Source organism: Oncorhynchus mykiss, chromosome 4 (genome assembly GCF_013265735.2).
Source record: "Oncorhynchus mykiss isolate Arlee chromosome 4, USDA_OmykA_1.1, whole genome shotgun sequence".
Taxonomy (NCBI): Eukaryota; Metazoa; Chordata; class Actinopteri; order Salmoniformes; family Salmonidae; genus Oncorhynchus; species Oncorhynchus mykiss.
Genome location: NC_048568.1, coordinates 37826651 through 37846709, shown reverse-complemented (window position 1 = coordinate 37846709; position 20059 = coordinate 37826651). Strand labels below are relative to the sequence as shown.

Here is a 20059-nt window from a genome sequence, read left to right as displayed (position 1 = left end):
TGCTAGTAACCTTTGTTACATGGCACATACATTTATTCAGATCACAAACACGTCTGTCCTGTCCTGTTTTCAGTCCAACTGCTAACCAGGTGTCGTTGGGTCGGGAGACTCCCAAGCACTATGGGATCACTTCTCCTATCAGCCTGGTCCAAGCTAAGGAGGCTGACCTTGTCCTCACACACAGGCTGACTGAGGCCCTGAAACCGTACGGGGTGTTTGAAGAGGAGCTGGAACTACAACGCAGGTAGGATGGTTGTCACTAGTAAATGGTCACGTTAGAATGGACACAAGTTATATCAGCTAGTGTCAAGGCCTATGAGGAGGAGGAGAAGTTTATCCAATATCTTGCCAGTACATCAGCCAATTATTCTTATGTTGGGGTTTCAGTCAGTACTTGGTAAACTGTATTTAATATATTTATTTATTTATTTTTAATTACACATTTTAACAAGGCAAGTCAGTTAAGAAAAAAATCCTATTTACAATGACTGCCTACAGGGGAACCGTGGGTTAACTGCCTTGTTCAGGGGCAGAACATTTTTTTTTTTACCTCGTCAGCTCGGGGATTCGCTCTAGCAACCTTTCGGTTACTGGCCCAACGCTCTTAACTACTAGGCTACCTGCCGTGGTTATAAAGTGACATACTTCTATAGTTATTTATGATATATTTTTTTAAAGTCATAGATATATTAGACATTTTCTATTTGGCTTTACTGCTGTTACAATTGGCTCATTCATCCCACCTCCTCTCCCCCAAAACCATCTATAATGTCTGTCCTATATCTGAAAGATAATAGAAATGCTTACTACCGCTCAAAAGTTTGCACTCACCTAGAAATGTCCTTGCGTTTGAAAGAAAAACTCATTTTTTTGGGGTCCATTTTAAAATAACGTCAAATTGATCAGAAATACAGTGTAGACATTGTTAATGTTGTAAATGACTATTGTAGCTGGAAATTGCTTTTTTAAATTTAAATAATGGAATATTTACATAGGTGTACAGAGGCCCATAATCAGCAACCATCACTCCTGTGTTCCAATGGCACGTTGTGTTAGCTAATCCAAGTTTATCAATTTCAAAGGCTAATTGATCATTAGAAAACACTTTTGCAATTATGTTAGCACAGCTGGAAACTGCTGTTCTGGTTAAAGAAGCAATAATGCAGGCCTTTTTATACTAGTTGCGTATCTGGAGCATCAGCATTTGTGGGTTCGATTACACGTTCAAAATGACCAGAAACAAATACATTTCTTCTGAAACTTGTCAGTCTATTCTTGTTTTGAGAAATGAAGGCTATTCCAGGTGAAAATTAGCCAAGAAACTGAAGATCTCGTACAACGCTGTGTACTACTCCCTTCACAGAACAGCGCAAACTAGCTCTAACCAGAATGGAAAGAGGAGTGGGAGGCCCTGGTGCACAACTGAGCAAGAGGACAAGTACATTAGACTGTCTAGTGAGGTGTATTTTTCTCAAACAAGTCCTTAACTGGCAGCTTCATTAAATAGTACCCACAAAACACCAGTCTCAACTTCAACAGGGAAGAGGCGACTCCGGGATACTGGCCATGTAGGCAGAGTCCTTCTGTCTAGTGTCTGTTCTTTTGCCCATCTTAATCTTTTCTTTTTATTGGCCAGTCTGAGATATAGCTTTTTTTTTGCAACTCTGCCTAGAAGGCCAGCATCCCGGCGTCGCCTCTTCACTGTTGACGTTGACACTGGTGTTTTGTGGGTAATATTTCATGAAATTGCCAGTTGAGAACATTGATTTTCGGGGTGTCTCGTAGTCGGACAAACACCACTCTAGCTCTGCCACCTCGGCCGCAGCATCAACGGATGGAGACGCATCCAATGCAAAAAAATAAATAAATATAAAATATATAATGCTGAAATCTAATTAGCATAATAAAACTGATCCTAAAAAAATACACCAGTTTAAGCTAGAGAGATATATTTTTTTAATGCTAATTACATTTTCAGCAGGGGCGTGAACATCGACTAGGGGGGTTAAACGTCAAAGTGCCACAGACTTCCTCTAAATCATGCCTTTTATTTTCCATAGAATACACGTGTTGGGAAAACTGAACACACTGGTGAAGGAATGGATTCGTGACGTCAGTGAGACAAAGGTATGATTTTACATTCGACCTATAAGACCGTTCTCTGATACAGCAAGGGGTCTGGTGATCACGTCAAATGGCTCAGTCCCAAATGTAGTGGGTCACTTTTGATCAGGACTCTGCACCATAAAAGGGAATAGTGTGCGATTTTGGTATGCAGATAATATTTGGTTGATATGACAACCGCATGGCACTGTTACCTACCATGATGCAACAGTTCGTAAGGATTGTATGTACGGATTGTTTAATTTTCTCCTAGAATCTGCCTGCCTCGGTGATTGAGTCTGTCGGAGGGAAGATATTCACATTTGGGTCGTACAGGTTAGGAGTTCACACTAAAGGTACATGTTATGTCCACTTTTCACTGCAAAGGTTACAGTAAGAGTTGTTGTCTGACAGGAATGCTCATTTTCAGTTCAAAACAATTTCCTGTTTGGTACCCACTGAACACGACTACCAACCACACAGGTTCAAAAGTCCTGAAAACATATGACCACAGAGTTTACATCTAAACAAGGTCTTCTGTCCTCGTCTTCTAGGGGCAGACATCGACGCCCTGTTTGTGGCTCCTCGACATGTGGAGAGAACAGACTTCTTCTCCTCGTTCCTGGACAAGCTGAAGGAGCAGGAGGAAGTCAAGGATTTGAGGGTGGGCATTGTGTTGGTAGAGTGAGACTTGTGTTGGTAGTAGGTGAGAGTGAAGTGGGTATTGGTAGAGTTGGAGGTAAAGATTCATACCCAAAAATGAACAAGGTGCAGACTGTTCATGAACTTGTCTTTTTTTCCCAGGCTGTTGAGGAGGCATTTGTCCCGGTGATAAAGCTGTCTTTCGACAGCATTGAGGTGTGACATTTGAACATATTTTTTGTTGTTGTTCATGATTTCTTTATACGCCTAAAATGTGAACATTTGCATTATTGCGAGGAAACCATGCAAAACTGGTTCTGTACATCCAATATTGAGATCTACCACTTTTTAAAAAATGTCCTTGAACTGTTTGTTGTGTATTTCTAGATCGACATCCTGTTTGCACGGTTAGCTTTGCAAACAATCCCAAAGAATCTGGACCTCCGAGATGACGGGCTGCTGAAGAACCTTGACATCCGCTGCATTAGGAGTCTCAATGGTAACACTGAGCTCTTTGTATCCTCTGAGCTTGGGTCCTGATGTGGTTCAGTCGGTGAAAGTGTGGCGTTATCAGCACCAGGGTGACGGGTTCGGTTCCCGCTGGGGTCACCGATACTAAAATGTACAGTGTATTCGGGAAAGTATTCAGACCCCTTGACATTCTCTACATTTTATATTACAGCCGTATTCTAAAATTGATTAAATTGTTTCTGCCCCTCAATCTACACGCACTAGCCTATAATAACAAAATACATTTTTTGGGATAATTTATTAAGAATAAAATGCATATCACATTTACATAAGTATTCAGACTCTGTACTTTGTTGAAGCACCTTTGACAGCGATTACAGCCTCAAGTATTTTTGGGTATGATACTACAAGTTTGGCACACCAGTATTTGGTGAGATTCTCCCATTATTCTCTGCAGATCCTCTCCAGCTCTGTCAGGTTGGATGGGGAGCATCGCTGCACAGCTATTTTCAAGTCTTTTCAAGTTCGAGCTCTGGCTGGGCCACTTAAGGACATTCAGAGACTTGTTCTAAAGCCACTCCTGCATTGTCTTGGCTGTGTGCTTAGGGTCGTTGTACTGTTGGAAGGTGAACCTTCGCCCCAGTCTGAGGTCCTGAGCGCTCTGAAGCAGGTTTTCATCAAGGATCTCTCTGTACTTTGCTCTGTTCATCTTTCCCTCAATCCTGACTAGTCTCCCAGTCCCTGCCGCTGAAAAACATCTCCACAGCAGGATGCTGCCACCACCATGCTTCACCGTAGGGATGGTGCCAGGTTTTCTCCAGACGTGACGCTTGGCATTCAGGCCAAAGAATTCAATCTTGGTTTCATCAGACCAGAGAGTCTTGTTTCTCATGGCCTGAGAGTCCTTTAGGTACCTTTTGGCAATGCCTTTTTACTGAGGAATGGCTTCAATCTGGCCACTCTACCATAATGGCCTAATTGGTGGAGCGCTGCGGAGATAGATGTCCGTCTGGAAGGTTTTCCCGTCTCCACAGAGGAACTCTGGAGCTCTGTTAAAGTTACCATCGGGTTCTTGGTCACCTTCCTGACCCCCCCCTTCTCCCCCGACTGCTCAGTTTGGCCGTGCGGCCAGCTATAGGAAGGGTCTTGGTGGTTTCAAACTTGTTCCATATAAGAATGATGGAGGCCACTGTGTTCCTGGGGACCTTCAATGCTGCAGAAATGTTTTGGTACCCTTCCCCAGATCTGTGCCTCAACACCATCCTGTCTCGGCCCTCCACGGACAATTCCTTCAACCTCATGGCTTGGTTTTTACTCTGACATGCACTGTCAACTGTGGGACTTTTTATATAGACAGGTGTGTGCCTTTCCAAATCATGTCCAATCAATTGAATTTACCACAGGTGGACTCCAATCAAGTTGTTAAAACCTCTCACGGATGATCAACGGAAACAGGATGCACCTGAGCTCCATTTTGAGTCTCATAAAAAAAAAACGGTCTGAATACTTATCTAACTAAGGTATTTCTGTTTTTATTTTGAATACATTTGCAAACGATTCTAAAACCTGGTTTTGCTTTGTCATTATGTGGTATTGTGTGTAGATCGATGAAAAAAAATAATATTAATTTAATCCATTTTAGAATGAAACTGTAATATAACAAAATGTAGAAAAGGTAAAGGGGTTGGAATACTTTCCAAATGTTCTGCATGCGCTGTGTATTTACTGTACTGTAAGTCGTTTAAGATAAAATCACTTGCTGAATGGTATCTCACTACACTGATCCAAGTTAAAAACGGTGTGTTTTGAATGGTCGAAAGGCCTCTTAACGATTTGGTTGTTGACTCACCGCTAACCGTAACTACAGCTGGTTGAAAGCAACTGCTGTGTTGTAGGTTTCAAGTGTTCTCTCTGCATTGCTGTAGCCTAACAGTCTGTCTCTATGGCGACTGGGTTAGTTACGGGGATACATTGTAGCCTAACTGTCTGTCTCAGAGGTCGACCGATTATGTTTTTTCTACGCCGATACCGATTATTGAAGGACCAAAAACAGCCGATACCAATTAATCGGCCAATTAATTATTTTTTTATAATAGTAATAAATAATAAATTAATAAAAATATATATAATACATTTATTTGTAATAATGACAATTACAACAATACTGAATGCACACTTTAACTTAATATAATACATCAATAACATCAATTTAGCCTCAAGTAAATAATGAAACATGTTCAATTTGGTTTAAATAATGCAAAAACAAAGTGTTGGAGAAGAAAGTAAAAGTGCAATATGTGCCATGTAAGAAAGCTAACGTTTAAGTTCCTTGCTCAGAACATGAGAATATATGAAAGCTGGTGGTTCCTTTTAACATGATACTTCACTATTCCCAAGGTAAGAGGGTTTTTAGGTTGTAGTTAATATTGTATTTATAGGACTATTTCTCTCTATGCCATTTGTATTCCATATACCTTTGGCTATTGGATGTTCTTATAGGCACTTTAGTATTGCCAGTGTAACAGTATAGCTTCCGTCCCTCTCCTCGCCCCTACCTGGGCTCGAACCAGGAACACATTGACAACAGCCACCCTCGAAGCATCGTTACCCATCGCTCCACTAAAGCCGTGGTCCTTGCAGTGCAAGGGGAACAACTACTCCCAAGTCTCAGTGAGTGATATTTGAAATGCTATTAGCGCGCACCCCCGTTAACTAGCTAGCCATTTCACATCGGTTACACCAGCCTAATCTCGGGAGTTGATAGGCTTGAAGTCATAAACAGCGCAATGCTTGAAGCACTTGAGCTGCTGGCAAAACGCACGAAAGTGCTGTTTGAATGAATGCTTACGAGCCTGCTGCTGCCTACCATCACTCAGTCAGACTGCTGTATCAAATATCAAATCATAGACTTAATTATACCATAATAACACAGAAATTATTCAGTTCCGTATTTTATCTAACGGGTGGCATCCATAAGTCTAAATATTGCTGTTACATTGCACAACCTTCAATGTTATGTCATAATTGCGTACAATTCTGGCAAATTAGTTTGCAGCGAGCCAGGCGGCCCAAACTGTTGCATATACACTGACTCTGCGTGCAATGAACGCAAGAGAAGTGACACAATTTCACCCGGTTAATATTGCCTGCTAACCTTGATTTATTTTAGCTAAATATGCAGGTTTAAAAATAAATACTTCTGTGTATTGATTTTAAGAAAGGTATTGATGTTTATGGTTAGGTACAGTCGTGCAACGATTGTGCTTTTTTTCGCAAATGCGCTTTTGTTAAATCGTCCCCCGTTTGGTGAAGTTGGCTGTCTTTGTTAGGAAGAAATAGTCTTCACAGTTCGCAACGAGCCAGGTGGCCCAAACTGCTGCATGTACCCTGACTGTTGCAAGAGAAGTGTCACAATTTACCTAGTTAAAATAAATTCATGTTAACACGCAATATTAACTAAATATGCTGGTTTAAAAAGATATACTTGTGTATTGATTTTAAGAAAGGCATTGATGTTTTATGGTTAGGTACACGTTGGAGCAACGACGGTCCTTTTTCACGAATGCACACCGCATCGATAATATGCAACGCAGGACTCGCTAGATAAACTAGTAATATCATCAACCATGTGTATTTAACTAGTGATTGATTGTTTTTTATAAGTTAAGTTTAATGCTAGCTAGCAACTTACTTTGGCTTCTTACTGCATTCGCATAACAGGCAGGCTGCTCGTGGAGTGCAATGTAATCAGGTGGTTAGATTAACTGAAAGGTTGCAAGTTTGAATCCCAGAGCTGACAAGGTAAAAATCTGTCGTTCTGCCCCTGAACAAGGCAGTTGACCCACTGTTCCCCGGTAGGCCGTCATTGAAGATATGAATGTGTTCTTAACTGACTTGCCCAGTTAAATAAAGGTGTAAAAAAAAAAAAGTAGACCAAAAATACAGATTTCCGATTGTTATGAAAACTTGAAATTGGCCCTAATTAATCGGCCATTCCGATTAATCGGTCGACCTCTAATCTCTATTGTGACTGTGGGTTAGTTACGGGGATACGTTGTAGCCTAACAGTCTGTCTCTATGGTTAGTTGGGGACAATAATGACTTGACGTTGTGTTTTCAGGTTGCAGAGTTACAGATGAGATCCTCCATCTTGTACCCAACATTGAGAACTTCAGACTGACTCTGAGGACCATCAAGCTGTGGGCTAAACGTGAGTTGGATCTGTAGTATTGTTGTTGCATAGGAGCGCAGTCATTTGTCTTGATGGAAAACAGAACTGTGTGTGTTGAGTCAGTATCTTCCATAAGTGTGTGTGTGTGTGTTCACCTGCTTGTATGTGTCGGTCCCCGTTTTTGTGTGTGTGTGTGTGTGTGTGTGCTGTGTAACACTGAGTGACTGAGACTGTTGTGGCTAGACAGGTTGGGAGTATCTCACTCATTCTCACCTTGCCCTCTTTTCACACAAACAATCAACTAATGACATGTCAACACGCTGGGCCCAAACTGAGCTCCTATTTCCTACACAGGATTATCCTGCCTAAAAGAAACCGTGTCATGGCATTTTTACACACAGGACAGACCTCAAGCCTCATTGCCATGGTGAATTTGTTTGGCTTTCATATTCTGCCTTTCCAATCATAATTCTGACTTTCCAATCATAATTCTGACTTTCCAATCATAATTCTGACTTTCCAATCATAATTCTGACTTTCCAATCATAATTCTGCCTTTCCAATCTAATTCTGCCTTTCCAATCATATTCTGACTTTCCAATCATATTCTGACTTTCCAATCATAATTCTGACTTTCCAATCTAATTCTGCCTTTCCAATCATAATTCTGACTTTCCAATCATAATTCTGACTTTCCAATCATAATTCTGACTTTCCAATCATAATTCTGACTTTCCAATCATAATTCTGACTTTCCAATCTAATTCTGCCTTTCCAATCATAATTCTGCCTTTCCAATCATAATTCTGCCTTTCCAATCATAATTCTGCCTTTCCGATCATAATTCTGCCTTTCCAATCATAATTCTGCCTTTCCAATCATATTCTGCCTTTCCAATCATAATTCTGCCTTTCCGATCATAATTCTGCCTTTCCGATCATAATTCTGCCTTTCCGATCATAATTCTGCCTTTCCAATCATAATTCTGCCTTTCCAATCATATTCTGCCTTTCCGATCATATTTTGTCTTGCGGGAACAGCAAGACAATGAAAGCGAGTCACTCACTGGCATGTAAGGCCAGTCAGGTGCAGGTACTGAATGTGATTCTCTAGCTGTGACTGTAGTCATTTAATTTTTTAAATTGTGTAAAACTAAGCCCAATCAAAAAAACATCCCCTTCGACCCCCAACCCTTTAGTTCTATTAAGGAGCTAGATGGCTGTTAGTGATATGGCATAGGATTCGCCAAGCTTATTGGGAGACGAGGCAGAACCGTCAAGGAATTACAGCTGAATTGCAGGACCAGCTAAATTGCACTGGTGCCTGGTGATCATTCATGTACGGCCAAATAGCTCACTTACCATCAAATGTGAATCGGCTTGAATACAATAGATGTGATGAAAATATATTTTTCTTTACGCTTTGAAACAGCCGTTTTTAATCAGGTTTTCCATTTAAAACGATAAATAAAATTCCAAGTGAATTAAAGTTGTCATTCTCTGACCACCCGGCTGGTCTCGACTGCCCATCCAGGTCTTATACCTGGCCAGGCTCAAATTCTGAGGATTGATTTGGGCCGGACAAGTCATGTGTGGAAGACATTAGACATGGTTGTGGAAACTACTGGAGAATCCACTGGCCACGTGAAATGTAGTTGGTGTGAGGGTTTTTCTAAAATAGGACAGCAGGAAGATGGGTAGGCTGCTTCTCTGAGCCTGCAGGAAGATGGGTAGGCTGCTTCTCTGAGCCTGCAGGAAGATGGGTAGGCTGCTTCTCTGAGCCTGCAGGAAGATGGGTAGGCTGCTTCTCTGAGCCTGCAGGAAGATGGGTAGGCTGCTTCTCTGAGCCTGCAGGAAGATGGGTAGGCTGCTTCTCTGAATCTACAGGAAGATGGGTAGGCTGCTTCTCTGAGCCTGCATGGGTATGTGTGCCACTGTCTGGAACAGTGTAAACAACACTGAACAAATTATAAGTAATCCCAGAGGGTCTATTCTAACAGGTTTCCAAAGCTTCATCACAGGAAAGATGATAGTTGCTTTATCCGACATGTTGCGATTTATTTGTTTAATTATTTAAGCCCCCCCCCCCCCTATTTTATTTTAAAATCAAAAATACTTTTTGTATTTAAAGGCATGAATGACTCGTATGCTGTGTGATGACACAAACAAATTAATGTTTGATATTGAAGTATAGGCCCAAGTAAGTTACGTTATAACAGCTAAACAAGACGTGCTCACAGGACACTTAGATGGTGGTTATACAAGCTTGGTCTACTTGTGGGGATGATTATAGCCTGATATTAAGAAGGAGGGTAGGAGGAGTTGGCGCTGGGTACGTTTTTAGGCCAGTGTCTGTCAAACAGGTGCTGTTAGATTAGCAGGGCCTAAAACACCCTCCACCTGCCAGTGCCTGGCTGGATCTGTGATATTTTGGTCACAAAAAAAAATGAAATGGAAACAATATATCACATTTATTTCTCACTAAATATACATTTGTTTTAGGAATATTTACAAAGGATCATTTGTTGTTGTGTTTTGTTGGTTTAATTTTAGCGTAATAAAAATATTTTATCTGGTTAAAAGTCTGAGTGCCTGTTAGATTTTTACATGTGTTTGGTGGACCTATAGATTAGCCCTCTAAAGAATCCTGACCGTCTAGAACAGTGTAAACACTAAATACAATCTGAGATATCCCGGAGAGTTTTTTTTACGCCTTTATTACATCATGGCAACAGATTTAAAAAAACATTGAATTGGTGAAATCGCTTTATCTGACAGATGTTGTGTGAATCTTAGAGCTCACGGAATCACTATTAAACAAACACTCAACAGAACCCGGATCTGTCTCATTTCTGAAGATGTTTATGGATGTGTTTATAAATCCTGGCACATTTTTAACAGGTGATTTATAACTAAGTTGGGGTTTACTCACTCCTCTGACTTTTCTTAAGGAAAGGGCCGTTTCCCCTGTCTCCTCCCTCCGCTACCGCCACATTGTTCTCATGATTGGGACCTGTTAGTGGTATTTATTTTCTTCCGTTGAAACGTGTATATATATATATATATATCACACACACATACATACACACCCCTAATGTTATTGTTCTCCCCCAGGTCATAACATCTACAGTAACATCTTGGGCCATGCTGGTAGCCAGGACCTACCAGCTCTACCCAACACCATTTTATATATATATATATATATATATATATATATACACCTAATGTTATGTTCTTGTTCTCCTCCAGGTCATAACATCTACAGTAACATCCTGGGCTTCCTGGGTGGAGTCTCCTGGGCCATGCTGGTAGCCAGGACCTGCCAGCTCTACCCCAACGCCGTGGCCTCCACTCTCGTACACAAGTTTTTCCTCGTCTTCTCTAAGTGGTGAGAAGTCTCGCTCTTTCAGGCGGAACTCTGTGACCTGTTTTCAGATGGTCATTCGTTTTTCTGTGCTTGGCCAGTGACGTGTCGGTTTTTGTCTGAGGTGTTTATGAACAAGGGTTTTCCGTGGTGCCGGACAACGTGACCGGGAAGATTGTAAATATACCGAAGATTGTAAATATCCATTTGAGAAATTTACCGGACCCATATGCATTGGGTGCAGAATCCATTAGGGTGTCCAGCCACGATGTTCAGAATGACAGAAATCACTTGTAGATTATGGTAATTCATCTTAACAGAACATACAACACCTGTAATGAAGCAGCCAATAAAATGTTATTTTCAAACATTTGCCAGAATGTAGTTGGCGGGAAAACACCATTCTAAACACTGTGTCTAGGAAAACACCATTCTAAACAGTGTGTCTAGGAAAACACCATTCTAAACAGTGTGTCTAGGAAAACACCATTCTAAACAGTGTGTCTAGGAAAACACCATTCTAAACAGCGTGTCTAGGAAAACACCATTCTAAACAGCGTGTCTAGGAAAACACCATTCTAAACAGCGTGTCTAGGAAAACACCATTCTAAACAGCGTGTCTAGGAAAACACCATTCTAAACAGCGTGTCTAGGAAAACACCATTCTAAACAGAGCATCTGATAGCGTTTCTGATAGAAACTTAGTAAGAGAGGGAGAATCTAAAGATGAAACGACTAGGATGGGTTTCTGATATGACTAGGACTGCATTTGTCTTCTGGACAACGAAAGAAAGTTGATATAGTGGTGGGTCTAATAGAACATGAGAGAAATGGTGTAGTGGTGGGTCTAAGGGTGTAGTGGTGGGTCTAATGGTGTAGTGGTGGGTCTAATGGTGTAGTGGTGGGTCTAAGGGTGTAGTGGTGGGTCTAATAGAACAGGAGAGAAATGGTGTAGTGGTGGGTCTAATGGTGTAGTGGTGGGTCTAATGGTGTAGTGGTGGGTCTAATGGTGTAGTGGTGGGTCTAATGGTGTAGTGGTGGGTCTAAGGGTGTAGTGGTGGGTCTAAGGGTGTAGTGGTGGGTCTAAGGGTGTAGTGGTGGGTCTAATGGTGTAGTGGTGGGTCTAATGGTGTAGTGGTGGGTCTAATGGTGTAGTGGTGGGTCTAATGGTGTAGTGGTGGGTCTAATGGTGTAGTGGTGGGTCTAATGGTGTAGTGGTGGGTCTAATGGTGTAGTGGTGGGTCTAATAGAACAGGAGAGAAATGGTGTAGTGGTGGGTCTAATGGTGTAGTGGTGGGTCTAATGGTGTAGTGGTGGGTCTAATGGTGTAGTGGTGGGTCTAATGGTGTAGTGGTGGGTCTAATGGTGTAGTGGTGGGTCTAAGGGTGTAGTGGTGGGTCTAATGGTGTAGTGGTGGGTGTAGTGGTGGGTCTAATGGTGTAGTGGTGGGTCTAATAGAACAGGAGAGAAATGGTGTAGTGGTGGGTCTAATGGTGTAGTGGTGGGTCTAATGGTGTAGTGGTGGGTCTAAGGGTGTAGTGGTGGGTCTAATGGTGTAGTGGTGGATCTAAGGGCGTAGTGGTGGATCTAAGGGCGTAGTGGTGGATCTAAGGGCGTAGTGGTGGATCTAAGGGCGTAGTGGTGGATCTAAGGGCGTAGTGGTGGATCTAAGGGCGTAGTGGTGGATCTAAGGGCGTAGTGGTGGATCTAAGGGCGTAGTGGTGGATCTAAGGGCGTAGTGGTGGATCTAAGGGCGTAGTGGTGGATCTAAGGGCGTAGTGGTGGATCTAAGGGCGTAGTGGTGGATCTAAGGGCGTAGTGGTGGATCTAAGGGCGTAGTGGTGGATCTAAGGGCGTAGTGGTGGATCTAAGGGCGTAGTGGTGGATCTAAGGGCGTAGTGGTGGATCTAAGGGCGTAGTGGTGGGTCTAAGGGCGTAGTGGTGGGTCTAAGGGTGTAGTGGTGGGTCTAATAGAACCGGAGAGAAATGGTGTAGTGGTGGGTCTAATGGTGTAGTGGTGGGTCCAGTAGGAAATTAAATGGAAATGTGTCTAAATTATACTAAATAAAATCATTCATAATACTTTAACAGAACTTTGACAAAGAGGAATAAATGTACTGTTAATAACCTTCAGTTGTTGATGCATGTATTAATTAGTCATTTCCCGTTCTCATTCTCCGAGTGGAAACATTTACAGAGCTCACAACTTGCTACACAACTCACTACACTTGGTTTATTTCGTAAGCATCATTTAAGAGATTTTTCCATGTTTGTTTTTTTCGTTTTTTTTTCTTTCCATTGTCTTATATTTGGTGAGCAACGGATATGTGTCTGGTTTCTCTGTCCTGATAATGTTGAGAGCGTACCTAGTACCTGTACCTGGCCTGCTATGTAGGAAAGTGTTTTTTTTTTTTTTTTACATTAATCGTGAATTATATTGTAAAACTATAGTTCCTCACAGTAAGCTATTTGTTAAAATATTTCCAAAAATGTCTCGATAGTCACCCATCCTCAGTGTGAAAGATCAATGAAAGTTATAGACTTACTGCTACATTGGCCTATAGGCTATGAGTTCCATGCTCTCATTTCTTTAGTCTCCCGAGTGGCTTAGCGGTCTAAGGCACTGCATCTCAGGGCTTGATGCATCATTACAGGTTCGATTCCAGGGTGTATCACAACCGGTCGTGATTGGGAGTCCCATAGGGGCGGCGCACAATTGGCCGGTATAGGCCGTCAATAGTAAATAAGAATGTGTTCTTAATACATTTTTTTTAAACTTTTTTTTTATTGTTGTTGTTGCCGCCAATGGATCACGATGTGTCCATATGGCAGAGGATGATGGTCCCTTATTACTTTACTTCTGTAATTGTATGATTAACCACGTGACAGTGATGGAAGAGAGAGCAGAACATTATAATTGAAATTAAACTGTTCTATGGAAATGGGCATATGATCATAACTGGCATATAAAATGGTAGGATCAATTGTAAACTTGAAACTCACGCGTCGCCAATGTAAAAAAAAATATATATTTACCTCAAACGTTTCAATTGTCAGATTTTGCTTATAGGCTAATTTGAAGCAAGGTAAGACATGCCTCATTTGAAGAAAAAAAAAAATCAGGTTTCAAACAATTTTAAGTGTGTTTTCGAAAATGCATACTGCCTCCAGCTCACATTGTAAAGTGATGGGTCACTCGCTGATTGCATGTTGCCTGCACTTAAATGGTGACTGGGAGGTGCACTTCAATTACCAGTTGAGAGAGAGAGAGAGAGAGAGAGAGAGGGAAAAAAATGAATAGCTCTTTTTAATCGTGCAGCAACCAGCTGATGAGCTCCAGGATAAATCCTGCTCAAAATAGTATGCTGTGCACGTGTGATAGTTGTGTTGGATAATGTTCGGTTCTGAACAAACAGAGTAGAAAAAGCTCAAACCAAGTTTAATCACCCACTGGGTCATACAGCTGCAGAGACATGATTCCTCAGAAACTGGTCTGCCTTATAAAGAACTGTCACTACACTGTTGCCCTTTGCCTCCCTCCTTAGGGACATTCATATTTAACAATAACATATTTTAACAGAATAGGATCTTTCTGCACTCCCCCTTTTTCTTACTCAGTAACTTTCCACACACCTATTTCACACCTAGTTCCTATTTACCTTCAATGACATCTATCATACTGTATACATTCCTTATACATGTGACGTAATCAATACGTTCTGGTATGGTAACCTGAACAAGTATGTTTCAAGCTAGAATCCAACAATAAATAGATGCATGATAACTAAGGAAAGTCAATTTAATTCCACTCCATTATACTAAACAGTCCCACTATTGACCAATAAGCATGACTGTCAAAACCATTTCCATCAATTAATTTTATTTTTTTAGCACTTTAATTAAAATAATATAGATATATATATATATATATATAGATTTTTGCTCCCTGTCATTTGCCGGCAACTGTTTTATTTATTTGTCTTTAAATAAAACAATTTAGGACCAAAGCCGGCATTTCCCTGTTATGAAGCGGGATTTAATAGACACCCTTTCTATATTATGATCAAGGATTGCCATTCTAGTCCTTAGGGGGCTGCCTAAATTGATTTTCGGGTCGTCTAAAAGCTTTGTGTAAACTCAAAGGACTAAAACCACAGGTTATCTTTTCTACATTCTATATATCTATTTTTTTTTATATAATCTAGTCTTTCAGAACTAACAATCACCAAAATAAAAGCTAGACAGTCGGAGAATTGAAAATTCCCAAAACAATGAATTTAGCTGTGTTCATTTTTGTTATGTTTGAGCAAAAGAACACAGCATTATCCATGGCAAAATGCACAGAATTGCAGGGAACATATTTTAAAACTGCAACATTTTCACTCCGCTCCATGGCAAAAATGTGTAGAATTGCAGAAAATTAGCTTTAAAAATTAAAAAATAATAATTACAACTTTGCTCTATAGAGATATTTATAGAATTGGGGCAATTGGCTTAAGAATGCAATATCTCTACAGTGCCAAGATGGAGGCCTCTAAAATGTAGCCGTGCCGACGGTCTAAAATGTAAAATGTAGCCGTGCCCTTTTTGATCCAGAGAAACCCTGATTGTCATCACATTTTCTCAGTCCTTGGTGCTTTTGGCAGCCTTAATTACTCCTGTATTTCTTAGGAACATAGCGAAGCAAGATGGCTAGTGCAAAGGATTGGCTGACTGATGCTATACTCGGTCTGTATCATCACGCTGAACTTGAATTGTGTTGTGTTGCAGGGAATGGCCCAACCCGGTTCTCCTGAAGCAGCCCGAGGACTGCAACCTGAACCTGCCAGTCTGGGACCCCAGGGTAATGTTGGTCATGCTGATACAAGTCCTTTCCTGAGCAACACTAATAGATCAAGGACTGTCATAAACATGAACTTAACTGCCTAGAGCATTTTACTAGCTGAGCTGCCAACTAAAGGGGGGGGTTTATTTTTTAAAATAAATATAAATATTTTTATTTATGTATTTTTTTTTTAAGCTGTTATAAACACCCGTTCCTCCAAGACACATCCCACTTGTATCAACCAGTTAAAGTCTAGGGCCAGGGGTTTTACCTGTGATCTCAACCCCGAGTCAGTTACTTATCTGTTCCACTACAAACAATTTGATTCAACTGCATTTGAGGCTTAATATATCATACAACTGACTGAATTGAAATGAAATTGACTCCAACCCTGCTAGAGGCCCTATATTCCCATGTAAGATATGACTGAATTGAAATTAAATTGACTCCAACCCTGCTAGACGCCCTATATTCCCATGTAGGATATAACTCTGAGAATGTGTCACTGTGTTGTTCCAGGTGACACCCAGTGACCGGTACCACCTGATGCCCATCATCACACCAGCCTACCCCCAGCAGAACTCCACCTACAACGTCTCCGTCTCCACACGGGCTGTCATGGTGGACGAGTTCAAACAGGGTCCGTTGGCCGTCTCGATTTCTAACTCTTATACACAAACTGTTGCATCCACAGGCCCCTCTGTGCTCTTTTTATACAAAACCCCTCAGGTCAGTGTCCTAACTTCAGAGACTCGAGTAAGAAACTTACTCAAACATTCACATAAATGATACATTGATGTCAAAGGGAAGTTTCGTCAAATGTAAGTTTTGCATGCATATCAAGTAAATTCCATCTAGTCTGGCCTTTTTTAGTTATTTTTGAAGGGGTTCCTAATAGATGTCGACCGATTTAATCGGAATGGGCGATTTCAAGTTTTCATAACAATCGGAAATCTGTATTTTTGGACACCGATTTGGCCGATTTTTGTTTTTAAATTGTATTTTTTACACCTTTTGTTTAACTAGGCAAGTCAGTTAAGAACACATTCTTATTTTCAATGACGGCCTAGAAACGGTGGGTTAACTGCCTTGTTCAGGGGCAGAACGACAGATTTTCACCTTGTCAGCTCGTGGATTCACTCTTGCAACCTTACGGTTAACTAGTCCAACGCTCTGACCACCTGACTACATTGCACTCCACGAGGAGCCTGCCTGTTACATGAATGCAGTAAGCCAAGGTAAGTTGCTAGCTAGCTTTAAACTTATCTTATAAAAAACAATCAATCAATCATAATCACTAGCTAACTACACATGGTTGATGATATTACTAGTTTATCTAGCATGTCAAGTGTTGCATATAATCGATGCGGTGCATATTCGTGAAAAAGGACTGTCGTTGCTCCAATGTGTACCTAACCATAAACATCAATGCCTTTTCTTAAAATCAATACACAGAAGTATATATTTTTAAACCTGCATATTTAGCTAAAAGAAATCCAGGTTAGCAGGCAATATTAACCAGGTGAAATTGTCACTTCTCTTGCACGCAGAGTCAGGGCAACAGTTTGGGCCGCCTAATTTACCAGAATTTTACGTAATTATGACATAACATTGAAGGTTGTGCAATGTAACAGGAATATTTAGACTTATGGGTGCCACCCGTTAGATAAAATACGGAACGGTTCCGTATTTCACTGAAAGAATAAACGTCTTGTTTTCGAAATGATAGTTTCCGGATTTGACCATATTAATGACCTAAGACTCATATTTCTGTGTGTTATTATGTTCTAATTAGGTCTATGATTTGATAGAGCAGTCTGACTGAGCGATGGTAGTTTCCCTTTGGTTCTCATTGGTTAACAAGTTTCCCTTTGGTTCTCCCTGTTGGTTATCAAGGTTTCCTTCCTCATTCTCCCTGTTGGTTATCACGGTTTCCTTCCTCATTCTCCCTGTTGGTTATCACGGTTTCCTTCCTCCTTCTCCCTGTTGGTTATCACGGTTTCCTTCCTCATTCTCCCTGTTGGTTATCACGGTTTCCTTCCTCATTCTCCCTGTTGGTTATCACGGTTTCCTTCCTCCTTCTCCCTGTTGGTTATCACGGTTTCCTTCCTCATTCTCCCTGTTGGTTATCACGGTTTCCTTCCTCCTTCTCCCTGTTGGTTATCACGGTTTCCTTCCTCCTTCTCCCTGTTGGTTATCACGGTTTCCTTCCTCATTCTCCCTGTTGGTTATCACGGTTTCCTTCCTCATTCTCCCTGTTGGTTATCACGGTTTCCTTCCTCCTTCTCCCTGTTGGTTATCACGGTTTCCTTCCTCATTCTCCCTGTTGGTTATCACGGTTTCCTTCCTCATTCTCCCTGTTGGTTATCACGGTTTCCTTCCTCCTTCTCCCTGTTGGTTATCACGGTTTCCTTCCTCATTCTCCCTGTTGGTTATCACGGTTTCCTTCCTCCTTCTCCCTGTTGGTTATCACGGTTTCCTTCCTCCTTCTCCCTGTTGGTTATCACGGTTTCCTTCCTCATTCTCCCTGTTGGTTATCACGGTTTCCTTCCTCCTTCTCCCTGTTGGTTATCATGGTTTCCTTCCTCCTTCTCCCTGTTGGTAAACAAGGTTTCCTTCCTCCCACAGGTCTGTCCATCACAGATGAAATTTTGCAGAATAAAGCAGAGTGGTCCAAACTATTTGACGCACCAAACTTCTTTCAGAAATACAAGTATGTATTAAACAGCTTATCCTGTGGGACGCACATGGTGAGACAAACCAACTATTTCAATAAAGGTTTCTATTTTCTAAATATACCAACGTACTTTTCAGTAAATGTGAAGCTCTCCTTTTCGTCTTTTTATATTCAACTGTATATGTAATCCACTCCTTCAGTTTGACTTACTTGTAATTATTAAATATACACTTCAGACTTTCATACAAGACTCAAAATAATCTTTCTTCTTACCTAAGCATCCTCTTTGATTCACAAAACAATTATCATAAACGCAACTACTATGTTAACGTTATGCAGGGGCCTGAAGCCCAGTGTCTCAGTAATATTTAGTATAGACTGTGCCTCTAATGTAAGCACAACTCAATATTTGATGTTTGTATATTTTACTAAAAGGTAGGTACTTCAGTTGTACAGTTTCCTATATTAAACCATCTCCTGGTTTTCCTTGTCTTGTTATATTGTCCTATCAAATCCCAAATAAAATGCTTTAGTTCACAATTTGCACAATGTATTTCTTGTTAGTCTTGATTTTGTAGACATGTTTTTATTTTATTTTAGTTTTTTTGATCATGATAAATCCGTAAATTGTTGTACTAGCATTAGCCAGAAGTCGTGTGAAGCACACCAAAAATGAAAGCGTCATTCTTTCAGTTTAATTTCTATACATGAATCCAGATCACTAACTCACATCCTGGATTCCATTGTCACTTAGCAGTTCTGCTCAAATCTGTGTATAGAGAAATGTTGTGTTGAAATCTGTGTGTAGAGAAATGTATTTACAATTAGTTTTTTGTTTTTTTAATTTCAGCTTTATATAACTAGGCAAGTCAGTTAAGAACACTTTCTTACATAGCTAGATAGGTTTTTAGATATAGATATGTTTTTAATTGGTTTATCAGTGGTGTGCAAGAGCATGATGATAGGACAGTGGCCACAGTTCTGTTACCCAAGAGGCATTGCTCCTTTTGCAGCCCCAATAAACGTGTAGACCTATTTTCACAATGCAGAGCGTTTTGTTGCCCAATCAACATGTAGACCTATTTTCACAATGCAGAGCCTTTTTGCTGCCCAATCAACGTGAAAACCTATTTACAGAATATAGAGCCTTTTTGCAGCCCAATCACCTCCCCTTTGTCTTAAGTGTTCTATGGAAAGTTTAGTGATCCAATCCTCTCCTTCATTTACCAAAATGGTCCATTACCGGAGTGCTCCATTTGATGTGAAATACCCTCAAAAGTCTTCTGGCAAATCAGTTCGATCCATCCACCCTTTCTTGGCCAGAAAAATGTTGACTATATTGCCTACAGCACACCCTGGCTAAGCACACCACCTCTGGGTTGTTGACAGCACACCCTACCTTAAACACAACTCCTCCTGGGTTGTTGACAGCACACCCTGCCTTAAATACAACTCCTCCTCCTGGGTTGTTGACAGCACACCCTGCCTTAAATACAACTCCTCCTCCTGGGTTGTTGACAGCACACCCTGCCTTAAATACAACTCCTCCTCCTGGGTTGTTGACAGCACACCCTGCCTTAAATACAACTCCTCCTCCTGGGTTGTTGACAGCACACCCTGCCTTAAATACAACTCCTCCTCCTGGGTTGTTGACAGCACACCCTGCCTTAAATACAACTCCTCCTCCTGGGTTGTTGACAGCACACCCTGCCTTAAATACAACTCCTCCTCCTGGGTTGTTGACAGCACACCCTGCCTTAAATACAACTCCTATTCCTCTGGGTTGCTGGCTGAGAAAAGGAGACAA

At 41.0% G+C, this 20059-nt stretch overlaps 1 protein-coding gene across 1 annotated transcript in view; it reads left to right on the top strand.

Moving 5' to 3' along the window:
* The window catches only part of LOC110522579 (poly(A) polymerase beta), a 29662-nt gene that overhangs the window by 2383 nt on the left and 7220 nt on the right, over positions 1-20059 (top strand). Inside the window, exons 2-12 of the mRNA XM_036976218.1 lie at positions 74-244; positions 2061-2127; positions 2378-2459; positions 2658-2767; positions 2908-2961; positions 3133-3244; positions 7337-7426; positions 10636-10774; positions 15521-15593; positions 16095-16215; positions 18204-18288. Coding sequence (XP_036832113.1) covers positions 74-244; positions 2061-2127; positions 2378-2459; positions 2658-2767; positions 2908-2961; positions 3133-3244; positions 7337-7426; positions 10636-10774; positions 15521-15593; positions 16095-16215; positions 18204-18288 — 1104 coding nt within the window. The remainder of the gene's footprint in view (positions 1-73; positions 245-2060; positions 2128-2377; positions 2460-2657; positions 2768-2907; positions 2962-3132; positions 3245-7336; positions 7427-10635; positions 10775-15520; positions 15594-16094; positions 16216-18203; positions 18289-20059) is intronic.